Source organism: Tachyglossus aculeatus, chromosome 2 (genome assembly GCF_015852505.1).
Source record: "Tachyglossus aculeatus isolate mTacAcu1 chromosome 2, mTacAcu1.pri, whole genome shotgun sequence".
Taxonomy (NCBI): Eukaryota; Metazoa; Chordata; class Mammalia; order Monotremata; family Tachyglossidae; genus Tachyglossus; species Tachyglossus aculeatus.
The window spans coordinates 8658293-8671997 of NC_052067.1; the positions used below are offsets into that span (position 1 = coordinate 8658293).

General features: G+C 42.0%; 1 protein-coding gene across 1 annotated transcript in view; it reads right to left on the reverse strand.

The window, feature by feature from the left end:
- Positions 1-400: 400 nt before the first annotated feature.
- Positions 401-13705, reverse strand: part of CRPPA (CDP-L-ribitol pyrophosphorylase A) — a gene marked incomplete at its 5' end in the record, with an annotated part of 338976 nt that continues 325671 nt past the window's right edge. Inside the window, one exon of the mRNA XM_038761326.1 lies at positions 401-1366. Within this exon, the coding sequence (XP_038617254.1) occupies positions 1268-1366 (99 nt within the window). The remainder of the gene's footprint in view (positions 1367-13705) is intronic.

Genomic DNA, 13705 nt, shown 5'->3' on the forward strand with positions numbered 1-13705 from the left:
ACGATTGAATGAATTGAATGAATGGGACTGTAAGCTCCTGTGGGAAAGCACTGCTTCCTCTCCACTTCAGCTTGTGGGCCCTATGTACAACAGAGACTAGGTTTTATCAGATTATCTCGTTTTGACCCCAGAATTTAGCACAGTGCTTGGAACCTAATAAGCATTTCATAAGTACAATAATCATTAATGTACTGGGTGAACATAATAAAATGAGGTTGTAAATATTTAAAGAAGGACAATATGATACTTTTAAAACCAAGAATCATGAACTGCAATTGGCATGAATGTTTAATGGGCATGGAGAAATACAGAATTGTTAAGGGAGAGATCGGGCGATACATAACGTGTATGAAGAGGAAATGAGCTGGCTGAGAGTAATCTGAAAAACAGTAAAACTGTGTTTGGGTTTTGAGATTTTTAATGTAAACCTTGCTTTTATGAATGCTTTTGGAAAAACAATGTCAAGGTAAAGCTTCCTCCTATTAAGGGAATTCAGTAAACCCCAGAGAAACATTAATAATTTCAGAAGATAATGTGACCTTTCAAATCTGGAGAAAAAGCTGAAAATTTGAAAAGAAACCAGCAACAGAAGAATATAAAAATGGGCTACATCACCCTTCGGGGGGCAAAAGACACCTCACACCATATTTACTCCCTGCAATGCTATAGAAGTTCAAATTTAAAAAGTGTCATTTCCTTTTCTCTCTCATCCTTCCTTTAAGGCACAAAAAAAAAAACCCCTCAGTGCAAAGCATTACTTCATTTTGGGGAAGAAAAAGGCACAAATCCAATTTGCTAATTACAAGAACCTGAACTGAAGTGAAAAAGTCCAACTTTGAACTTTATACCAATTCCCCAATGTGATTAAGCTTCTCTGACCGATTAGAGAATGGACAGCAGAAGCTTGTAAACAAAGAAGCTATCTGTGGGGCTTGGTATCTTTTGATTTATTTGAGTGAACAGATATTTTTTGTGCCTTTGGGGTGTCAAAGTCCCCCATATACGCACACTATTGATCAGTAGTAGTGTAGGTCCATTTTTTTTTATTTAAATGATTCCCATCTTTATGGAAATTTATGGAAATGAGCAGGGATTAGCCTCTGCAGTCTACGAACCCTGAACCCATAGAGTAAAAAGAAGCTCAAGGAAAGATTTTTAGCTGTGCAGGCTATTCAGGAAGAAACAAACCAACAAAAAAAATCAGTACAAGCTTAGCTCAAAAGCAGACACCCTCCCACATCCACATCCTTTAATTCTCTTGCAGGAATCATGCTACTAACAGCTGTCCGATCAGCCGGGAATTTCGGTCCTGTATTAATCCAGCAATGATGGCGGCCCCTCGTTTCACTGTCTCCTGCAGCTGACCCTAGAAAGGGAAGCAAATAGAGAATGAAGATGATTTAGCCGGGCTTAAATTCACAATCAAACCACCCAAAGAGACTTGCCAGTCTTATGGCTGTTTTAGCTGGGGGTTCCCTGGTAGGGGATCTCTGGGATGTCTGAGCCAATGTAGCGCCCAGCAGCAAATGGGAAACAGGCCCGAAGCCAATAGCCCTGGATAATGACAACTGACCTACTCCATAAGAGGTGTTTCCATTCTGGCGATGCAATACCCAAGGCCACGTCGTATAAAAATTCTAGACTGAGTTCGTTGTGGGCAGGGGATGTGCCTATCAGCTCTGTTACACTGCACTCCCCTAAGCACTTAGTACGGTGCTCTGCACATAGTAAGTGCTCAATAAATAAGGTTGATTGAGTGATTTCTGTGTTGCTCAAATCCTGCATCTCTTGCGTTCCTCCCAGAAGCTGGAATACCCGGGGGGAAGGTGGTTATTAATTGTGGAGCACAGACTGGGGAGAGAGGGAATTTCATTAAGAATATTGTAAATGAGTCAAAAAATATAATCCTCTTCATAAAATGAGCCCTTGCGGACCAGTTTTCCTAGGCGTTGGTTTCATTCAGGATGACAGCATTACTGGCTTTTGGCAGGGGTTGCCTGCTGTAATCACTGTGGTACTTCTTGAGCGTTTACATTGTGCCAGGCACTGTACTAAGCGCTGAGTGAGTACAAACAAATGGGGTTGGACACAGCCCCTGTCCCACCTGGGGCTCACAGTCTCAATCTCCATTTTACAGGTAATATTACTACTAATAATAATAATGGTATTTGTCATTAATAATAATAATGGCATTTGTCAATAAGAATAATAATGGCATTTGTTAAGCACTTACTATGTGGCAAGCACTATTCTAAGCTCTGGGGTAAATACAAGGTAATCAGGTTGTCCCATGTGGGACTCACGGTCTCAATCCCCATTTTACAGATGAGTTAACTGAGGCACAGAGAAGTGAAGTGATTTGCCCAAAGCCACAGAGCTGACAAGTGGCAGAGCCGGAATTAGAACTCACGACCTTCTGACTCCCAAGCCTGTGCTCTATCCACTATGTCATGTCAGACCCACGTAAAAGTGACAGTCTTTATCCAATAGGAAACTTTATTCTTATAATAGTAGTGGCATTGGTTGACTGCCTACCGATAATGATGGTAATTTATTAAATATTCTGCTAAGTGATGAGGTAGATAGACACAAAATAATTGGCTAGGACACAGATCCTGCTTCAGCCAAAGTACTGAATGCAATACACTGCTCTAAGCACTTGGAAAGTACAGAAGACCAAGACTCATTCACTGTCCACAAGGAGCTTTCAATCTACTCCAATATTCATTTGTTCAATCGTATTTATTTAGCACTTACTGTGTGCAGAGCATGTACACAGTAAGAGCTTGGAAAGTACAATTTGGCAACAGACAGAGACAATCCCTACCCAACAACGGGCTCACAGTCTAGAATGGGGAGACAGACAACAAAACAAAACAAGTAGACAGACATCAATAGCATCAAAATAGCACCCTGCCTCTCCCTGACTTTCCCATCACTGTAGACAGCACTACCGTCCTTCCCGTCTCACAAGCCCGCAACCTTAGTGTCATCGTCGACTCCGCTCTCTCATTCACCCCACACATCCAATAGTCACCAAAATCCGTCACCAAAATCTGCTGGTCTCACCTCCACCACATCATCAAGATCCGCCCTTTCCTCTCCATCCAAACCGCTACCTTGCTGGTTCAATCTCTCATCCTATCCTGACTGGATTACTGCATCAGCCTCCTCTCTGATCTCCCATCCTCCTGTCTCTCCCTGTTTCAGTCTATACTTCAATCTGCTGCCCGGATTATCTCTGTACAGAAATGCTCTGGGCATGTTACTCCCCTCCTCAAAAATCACCAGTGGCTGCCTGTCAACCTAAGAATCAAGCAAAAACTCGTCACTCTCGGCTTCAAGGCTGTCCATCCCCTTGCCCCCTCCTCCCTCACCTCCCTTCTCTCCTCCAGCCCAGCCTGCACCCTCCACTCCTCTGCTGCTAACCTCCTCACTGGGCCTCGTTCTCGCCTGTCCCGCCATCGACCCCCGGCCCACATCCTTCCCCTGGCCTGGAATGCCCTCCCTCCACACATCTGCCAAGCTAGCTCTCTTCCTCCCTTCAAAGCCCAATTGAGAGCTCACCTCCTTCAGGAGGCCTTCCCACACTAAGCCCTTTTTCCTCTCCTCCCCATCCCCCCCACTGCCCCACCTCCTTTCCCTCCCCACAGCACTTGTATATATTTGTACAGATTTATTCCCCTATTTATTTTACTTGTACATATTTACCATTCTATTTATTTTGTTAATGATGTGCATAGAGCTATAATTTTATTTGTTCTGACTATTTAGACATCTGTCTACATGTTGTTGTTTTTTGTTGTCTGTCTCCCCCTTCTAGGCTGTGAGCCCGTTGTTGGGTAGGGACCGTCTCTATATGTTGCCGACTTGTACTTCCCAAGCACATAGTACAGTGCTCTGCACACAGTAAGTGCTCAATAAATACAACTGAATGAATGAATGAATCCAAATAAACAGAATTATAGACTTTTACGCATCATTAATAAAATTAATGGAATAATAAATATGTACAAATATACACAAGTGCTGTGGGGTGGGAAGAGGGTAGAGCAGAGGGAAGGAGTGGGGCGATGGGGAGGAGGAGGAGAGGACAAGAGGAGACTCAGTGTGGGAAGGCCTCCTGGAGGAGGTGAGCTCTCAGTAGGGCTTTGAAGAGGGGAAGTGAGCTAGCTTGGCGGATTTGAGGAGGGAGGGCACTCCAGGCCAGAGGTTGGACATGGGCCAGAGGTCGACAGCAGGACAGGTGAGAAATAAATGGTCACACCTATCATCATCATCACGTTGGTGTTTACTTTGAAAGTTCTGTTACTGAGTCTGGTGGTATATATGGGAAAAAATGAAGAGCCTAGAAGACATTATTGGAATGTGAGTCTGCGCTGCCTGGTTTTACTGGAATGCAAATAAGATTCCAGGCAAAATTCCTGGAGTAAATATTTCAAGTTCCACTCTCATCAGATTTCAGATGCACTGAACCACACCAGATAGAGCTAAGTAAAGAATGCTGGAGAAGCAGCGTGGCTCTGTAGAAAGAGCCCGGGCTTTGGAGTCAGAGTTCATGGGCTCAAATCCCGGCTCTGCCAATTGTCAGCTGGGTGACTTTGGGCAAGTCACTTAACTTCTCTGGGCCTCAGTTACCTCATCTGTAAAATGGGGATTAAGACTGTGAGCCCGCCGAGAGACAACCCAATCACCTTGTAACCTCCTCAACATTTAGAACAGTGCTTTGCACATAGCAAGCACTTAATAAATGCCATTATTATTATTATCAAAATACCATTGATTGACAGATAGCTTAACAATTGGAGTACTTATATAACTGCCTTGAAGTCCCACTGTTCAAAGAGGAAGAATCCAAGTGCCCTCATAAGAACACTGTAAACTCCATGGGGTAGGGATCATTTCATGAAATTCTGTTGTACCTTTCTAAGTCATTAGTTCAGTGTCCTGCAAATCCTAGGAACTCAATAAATACGAATGACTGATTAACCGATTGATCTTCCACAGTGACCCTGCTATTATTCCTACTTGCTCACTGCACCATTTGGTAACTTGAAAAGATACTCTACAATGTCCTAATGTCCTCTTCCTAAGGCATACAGCAAGGACAGATTGTTTCTCCTCATCAGCAAGAACCTCAAGAGAAAGGAATTCATTCTCCAGGCAATTTTCATATGCCAAAGCCAAAGAATGTCATAGTTTGTCTGAACCCGAGGTCTGTCTCCCTTCAAAGACTGAGCCAGTGTGAACAGAACAAGTGTCAACGCCCTTATCCTATTCATGGCTTTTGTTTTTTGACATCGAGGGAGTCTCCTGCAGAAACTCTTTCTTTGGCCAGTAATGAAAGGATTTAATTTTAATAGTGTAAAGGAATGATTAAAGGAAAATTTTCCAAAGGGAACTTTCTCTGGGCAAAGGATACAAAATTGGGCCAGTGTATTTTTGTGATTTATTTTTTTCCATTTAAAAGTACGTGCACTTGAAAACAGAAGCGGAAAAGTCAAAATGAAAATGATGCCTGCAATTTGGCCTAGAAGAATTAGCCATTAAGGCTGTTCTCGATCTCATCTTCAATTGTTTTTTCACTACTTTTGGTGAAGAAAGGCAGAGGACCTTGGTTCTAATCCCAGCTCTGCCACTTGCCTGCTGTGTGACCTTGGACAAGTCACTTAACTTCTCTGTGCATCTATAAAATGGGGATTAATACTAAGAGCCTCACGTGGGGCATAGATTGTGTCCAACCTGATTAGATTGTACTTACCCCAGCTCTTACTGGTGTCTGGAACATAGTTGAGTGATTAACAAATACTATTTAAAAAATTAAAAGCTAGCTTCAGGTGGTAAACAAGAGAAGCAACAGAATTGTCCCTTACGAAGATGGCAGCTGGGTCTGCTCCATACAGACAGCGAAGCAGCCTGGCTCAGTGGAAAGAGCCCAGGCTTTGGAGTCAGAGGTCACGGGTTCAAATCCCAGCTCCAACTGTCAGCTGTGTGACTTTGGAAAAGTCAGTTAACTTCTCTGTGCCTCAGTTATTCCAACTGTAAATAGGGGATTAAAACTGTGAGCCCCCCGTGGGACAACCTGATCACCTTGTAACCTCCCCATTGCTTAGAACAGTGTTTTGCACATAGTAGGTGCTTAACAAATACCATTATTATTATTATTATTATAATTAAGTACTTTAAAGGTATAGAATATAGCCCTATTCTTTTTTTAAATTTTTTTTTTTACTCACTATGTGTCAAATACTGTTCTAAGCGTTGGGATAGGTACAAGTTAATTAGTTCAGACACAGGCATCTGTCCCACATGGGGCTTGGAGTCTAAGTAGGAGGGTGGACAGACATCCCCATTTTACAGCTGAGGAAACGGAGGCACAGAGAAGTTAAGTGCCTTGCCCAAGGTCACATAGCAAGCAATTGGAAGAGCCAGGATTAGAACCCAGATCCCTTTGAACTCCCAAGCCTATGCTCTATGATGAGGAAGTAGTTTGGGCCTAGAGGAGTGAAGTATGCAGGCTGGGTTATAGTACGAACCAGTGAGGTAAGATAGAAGGGGACTGGCTGATTGAGTACCTTAAAGGAAATGGTGTAAGGAGTTTTTGATGACTGTCTAAACACTGGAGGTTGTTGAACAGTGGGGATGTGTGGACTGAATGGTTCTTAAGAAAAATGATCTAGCAATTAGAGTGAATTATAGACTGGAGAGGGGAGCACAGGAAGAAGGGAGGTTAGTGAGAAGAATGATGCAGCAGTCAAGGGGGGAATATGATAAGTACTCAGATCGGTATGGAAGCAGATTGAATGGAGAGGAAAGGGCAGACTGTAGAGATGTCATGAAGGTAGACCTGACCGGTGACAGACTGAATATGTGGTTTGAATGAGAGAGAAGAGTTGAGGATAATGTCAGTGTGAAGCAGAGATAATGGTGGTGTGGCCTACAATCATGGGAAACTCTCGAGGAGGACAGGACTTAGATGGGAAGATGAGAAATTCTGCTACTTGAGGGCAGGGATCATGCCTATGAACTCTATCGAGTTCTTCCACTTAGTACAGTGATCTACACAAAGGACACGCTCAGTAAATACTGTTGATTGATGAGCAGGATGTGAGCGGTTTTCCCACTTTCTCTGGTGTCCAAATGTTGCAAAATCTTTGTGGAAAATTGTGACTGAGATTAATACATCTTGTAAAAGAAGCCAAACAGCTAGCACCCCCTGCCTGCATAGACAAATGTTCCAAAAAAGAGAAAATTTTAATTTAATTCTCACTCTTTATGCAGCTAATTTACTATTTGCTCTTACATGAGCATGGAATACAAAGACTGCAGTTTCCCTCTCATTCCTACCCACCAGCTGCACCGTTTGAGCTATGAATTCGGCCCAGGAATAATTGTGAATCTGCAGTGAGAAACTCTATTTGCTGTTTAACAAATCATGAAAATGACTCTATTAATATAAGATGTTCCAAAACCTGTTTTTATTTCTTTCTTAAACAAAATCTAAACTGTGAGCCAGTACTGACGGCACCACTCCATTGACCACATCTCCCTAACAAGTGGAAAAAAACTGATCTGACTTCATAGCGATGTAAACTGGAAGAGAAAGAACTCAGAAACAATGTAAACATTATTAAGATGCGAAACCCACAAAACGCAGCATCTAGTCTAAAATATTGTACAGCATTCACTCCATTTCTCAGTCACTTAGAAATGATGGCAAACATGTTACCAGAAAGGGAAAAAATATCTAAACCAAACTGATACTCAAAAGAATAACACTTCTGACCAGAAACCACCACATACTTACAAGTTTCCAGAGCAGCAAAAACTAGGTAAACTTACCTCATTTTCACCTATGCTATTATCAAAAACTATCAGCAAGATTAAACATTCTACATGTTTTCAAAGAATCTCTCTCTACATGCTTCTGAGAGCCTGAATATGAGCTCAAAATATTTTTTGAATTGTTCAAACTTTCCAGTATTCCACAAAAGCCATAATAAAACAGTTATAAAAATCATTTAGAAGGTCTAGGGAGTGTCTCCTTCTCTGATTTTGATGTTAGGAACCAATAATGGGAATAAAATTAAACAGAAAAATAAAATAATTTGTGCACTTCAAACTAACCAGAATGGAAAAAATTCTCATTAAAATCCTGAATAACTTCTTAGAAACCGGATTGCAACACTGGAAGGACATAAATCAAAATGCTAATACAAAATAGCTTTTATCCACTTTCGAAGTCCCACATATGGGTTGCTTTAGGGACCTCGGGTTGAAATCTAAATCTGGTCTTGAAGTAGAAAACTGTCAGACTGGGATATTTCTCCATCACCTACCATGTACAATTAGCATCAACGTGCTCAGGAAAATTTGAAACTGAATTCATGGCCATGAACATGTTTGTGGTTTGGGCCGACTCCCTTGTTCGAGGGAACATATCTTACTATTCTTTTACTTTCACTCAACATTTAGTACAGTGCTTTGCACAGACTAGGCATTGCTGTTGACTTTGATAATGGCAATGATGAGGAGCAACGCTCTGTAGTTTTCCCATTCTCTGGTTAATCTCTTCTAATATAGAAGCAGCATGGCATAGTGGCTAGAACACAGGCCTGAGACTCAGAAGGTCATGGGTTCTAATACTGGCTCTACTACTTTTCTTCTGTGTGACCTTGGGCAAGTCACTTCACTTTTCTGTGCCTCAGTTACCTCATCTGCAAAATGAGGATTGAGATTGTGAGCCCCACATGGGACAGGGACGATGCCCAATCCAATTTGCTTGTATCCACCGCATCGCTTAGTACAGTGCCTGGCACATGGTAAGCGCTTAACACATACTATAATAAAAATAATAGCAATAATTATTCTTATTAGGGTGGCCCATTTGTCCAGATTTTGATTGGACAGTCTGGTTTTGATTGGACAGTCTGGTTTTGATTGGACAGCAGCCCCTGACTCTAAAGGACGCAGGACTTTTTGCCTTTATAACTGCCATTTTTATAAATGCCTAGATGCCATCCGCCATGGCCCCCGCCATGAGTTCTGAAGCTTGGAAGTGTCCCCCATGTTCAGGAGTTTGGGAGGGAACACATAGATTCTGGAGGTGGGGGAGGAGGATAATAATAATAATAATAATGGCATTTATTAAGTGCTTACTATGTGCAAAGCACTGTTCTAAGTGCTGGGGAGGATACACTTGTCAGCTGTGTGACTTTGGGCAAATCACTTAACTTCTCTGGGCTTCAGTTACCTCATCTGTAAAACGGGGATTAAGACTGTGAGCCCTACGAGGGACAGCCTGATCACCTTGTATCCCCCCAGTGCTTAGAACAGTGTTTTACAGATAGTAAGTGCTTAACAAATGCCATTATTATTATCATTATTATTATTACTGGAGAATACAAGCAATCAGGTTGGGCACAATCTCTGTACCACATTGGGCTCATAGTCTAAATCCCCATTTTACAAATGAGGGAACTGAGGCAAAGAGATATGAAGTGATTTGCCCAAGGTCATACAGCAGACAAGTGGTGGGACTGTGATTCGAACCCATGACCTTCTGACTCTCAGGCCTGTACTCTAGCCACTAGGCCCTGCTGGCAATGCTGAAGTGGCAGTGGGTGGCGGAGAGGAGAAGGGAGGGAGGTGAAAGACTAATTAGAGAAGGTTTCCTGGAGGAGATGTGATTTCAGAAAGGCTTTAAAGATTTGAGGAACAATGGCTGGCGAATATGAAGGGGCAGGGAATTCCAGGCAGGTGGGTGGGTGGGAAAAAGTGGTTGATGGCGAGAGAGATGAGAACAAGTCACAGTGAGTAATTTGGCTCGAGAGGAGCGAAGCGTGGGAGGGGAATGAGTAGAAGAGGCAAAGTATAAGAAATGGGGAGAGAGCCGACAATGCCGTAGAGCTGAAATGTTCCACATGACCTCATTAGGTTGCACCACACGTCCAACGTGCTACACACATGATCACATGTGTCTCCGAAGATAGGATCCATGAGGGCCTTCAGTGGCCACTTTGTTTCTAACCCAGATATACGACGAGGAATTCCTCTGAAATTTTTCCCCATAGTCTGGATCCCAAGTGGCCAGAGAGAAGTCTCCAGGAATTTAAGGAATACCAGATGGAATCCTATCCAGAACTGAGAGGCTCATTCTGGTAAACTTCAGGTGTAATAAAAACAACAAGGAAAAGTTGCAATTTCACAAAGTGGCATTCGTACAAAGGTCTGTAGTTCTCTCCACAAAAAAAAAAATCAGGCTTGATTTACATCTGACTTCCTAACCCCCTTTCCTTTATTTTTTTTTCAGAACTATCATTTGCCTAGAAAAATTATTTCAAGCACATCACCATCTAGCAATGCAAAGAAGTGAAATATATTGAATACAATTTTGTTTTTTAAGCTATTGTAAGTATATAATTCAACGCTGTACGTCTTCATGATTTCTTGTGCTGGGAAATGCCAGAGCACAGACATAGGTCTTTCTGGGTCTTTAACTATGATATATTCTGTGTGTATAGAGTAAGGTCTTAAAGAATGGCAGGAAACATAATGACGCCATTGTAAACCAAATCCTTATGAATAACGTAAAAGGAAACCACTTAGAAATCTCCATTCTTCCAGCAGATGGTTCACTGAACAATACAATATGGCCTCTGAAAAAAAAAGCCTGTTTCATTGAGAAATATGGAGTGAAAAGACTGTATCTGGATGTTAGCAGAGATCAGAAGCCACTGGAAAATAATTCATATCGACGAGCCACATTAGAGTCAAAAACCCAAATCCACTACTATCCTTAGGATCACAGAAGCATACAGAAATGGAGGCCATTTGGAGTAATCGATCCAATCAATCAAACAATGGTATTTATTGAACATTTATTAGAGCCAGAGCCCTGTACTAAGTTCCTGGGAGAAAGACAACAGAGTAGGTAGAAACAGAGAAACAGTGCAGCTTAGTGGAACGAGCAGAGGTTTGGGAGTCAGAAGTCATGGGTTCTAATCCCTGCTCCGCCACTTGTCAGCTGTGTGACTTTGGGCAAGTCACTTAATTTCTCTGTGCCTCAGTTACCTCATCTGTAAAATGGGGATTAAGACTGTGAGCCCCACTTGGGACAAACTGACAACCTTGCATCTACCCCAGCACTTAGAACAGGGCTCGGCACATAGTAAGCATTTAACAAATACCATCGTTATTATTATTAATAAGCAATCCCTGCCCTTAAGGTGCTTACAATCTGTCATTCTCCCAGTGAGGTTTTTCCTCCCAGGCTCTCTACCATGTTATCTTCTTTCTTCTTGTACAGACAAGAAAAAAAAAATCACTTAGCTGGAACAATTCCCATAAGAAGTGTTCGCATAACTGAAATCTCTACATCCATGCCACACACACACACACAAATAATTTCTTAGCTCATGGCTCAGGTAACTTTTCAATTGGTTTCATGATCCTTGTAAAAATAATGAAGAATATCATTAGCATCAGTTGATTTTGCCCAGTTGGCCCTTTCAAAGGGAGAATTCCCCAGCAGTGGCTCTAACTGAGGCAATTACCAGCCTCTGACAATGATACACGGCCCACTGGTTGGGATTTTGGAAAAGGACTAATTAATCTGAATGTGTTTCTCAGCTGAGACATTTCATCTTCCCTACTATTAAGTCATCCTTAGAGTTTTCAGGGCATCTTTGAGTCATTCAGACACTCTGGCTAGAATCTTCATCACCTGACTTAAATCTTTCTCAAATCTTAGTTAAACTCTTTTTTGGATTACCAAACTGGTGGACACCTTTTAATAATAAAAATTGTGGGTTTTGGTAAGGGCTAAATAGGTTCCAGGCACTGTACTAAGCTCTGCTATGGATACAGGCAAATCAGGTTAGACACACATGGGGCTCACTGTCTCAATCCCCATTTTACAGAGGATGTGACTGAGGCCCAGAGAAGTGAAGTGACTTGCCCCAAAGTCAAACAGCAGACAAGTGAGCTTCCAGACTTTAAGCCCGTTGTTGGATAGGGAACATCTCTATTTGTGGCCGATTTGTGCTTCCTAAGCGCTTAGTACAGTGCTCTGCACACAGTAAGCGCTCAATAAATACTACTGAATGAATGAACAAGAGGCAGAGCCAGGATTAGAACCTATGACCTTCTGGTTCCCAGGTCCTTGCTCTATCCACTAGGCACATTGATTTCATTCCAGATTCAACTGCAGTTGCTTTTTTTCTCCATAAATAGCTCATTCAGCATAGGAAAACCAATGCCTGCTAGTGAAAACACCCAGTGGTATAAAATAAAGAAACCCAGACCTGACAAATTCACATATCAGAAGTCTGCCTATGGTATGGTTCCTAGTGCAGATAGATGTCTCCCATGCCTATTCATTTCATGATGTGTAAGGTCACTGATGAGAGAATTAGAGCGCTCGGACAAAGAATAATCACTAAAGACCTAACTTGTAAAATGACCGAGTAACGACACCAGAACCAGTAATAGCCAGGAAAAAAAAAACAATCACAAGCACTTTTTTATCTACAAATATTAGCTAAACCAAAGGGTTCTGCAAAGCAGATGTAGTGGGCATAAAACAAATATTTATTATGTCCAAAAGTGATTTGTTCTTACAGTTTACATTTTCTCCCCACACACCCCGCAAAGCCGCGCTGGGAGGGTTGTCAATTTCAGGAAACGCTAAGCCATGAAATGATATGTCACAGGGGATCACAAATACACACACTCAAGTTGCTACAGCAAAAATGAAAATAAAAATGAAAACCAAAACATACATTGATTTTGACTGTCATGGTAGGTGAGGCCTACTAGGGTCTTTTTTCCACTGAGGAGTGATGGAGCCTTGCTTTTTCTGCCTACGTAGTTTCAGCGAGGTGTAGTACATAGGAAAGGCCAGGTAACATTTCATTATTATTGTGCATTGTAAAGTACAAATGCACGGCTGAAGGCTGGGAATAATTGCAATACTAGCAAACAAATTCAACAAATATTGGAGAGTGGATGTTCTTCGTGACTATGGATGCGGCCCATACGCAAGGAGCCACAGACAACACTGAACACTGGACTGTGTTCAGATTTAAAACAAAAATGAGAATTCTCTTGTGCAGAAACACATAAAAAGAGATTAAAGGCAAAGAGACTGTTTCCTCACTTGTAAATGGGGATAGTAAATAGGCCTTTATAGAGCAGGTAAATTGTACCACTTTCTCAAGAAAAAATGCTGGTGTTGCAATGGTTATATGAAGTTTGCTGAAAATAAGGTGGTCTGAAACCACCTGAACTGATATTACATTCCAACCTCCACGTTAGATTGTGGGCTCCTTGTGGACGACGAATGCGTGTTGTTTGCTTTCCTGGTAGCTTAGTACAATCCTTTCGATCCAGTAGGGCCTCAGCAAAAAACAGCGATTGATTAATTGACTAGAGTTCTAGTAGGCCTTCCACAATCCCAAGAGCCCGGGCTTGGGAGTCAGAGGTCATGGGCTCTAATCCCAGCTCAGCCACTTGGCAGCTGTGTGACTTTGGGCAAATCACTTAACTTCTCTGTGCCTCAGAGAAAACGGGGATTAAGACTGTGAGTCCCATGTAGGACAACCTGGTTATCTTGTATCTACCCCATCACTTAGAACAGTGCTGGGCACATAGTAAGTGCTTAACAAATACCATCATTATTATCATTATTATTATTATTATTATT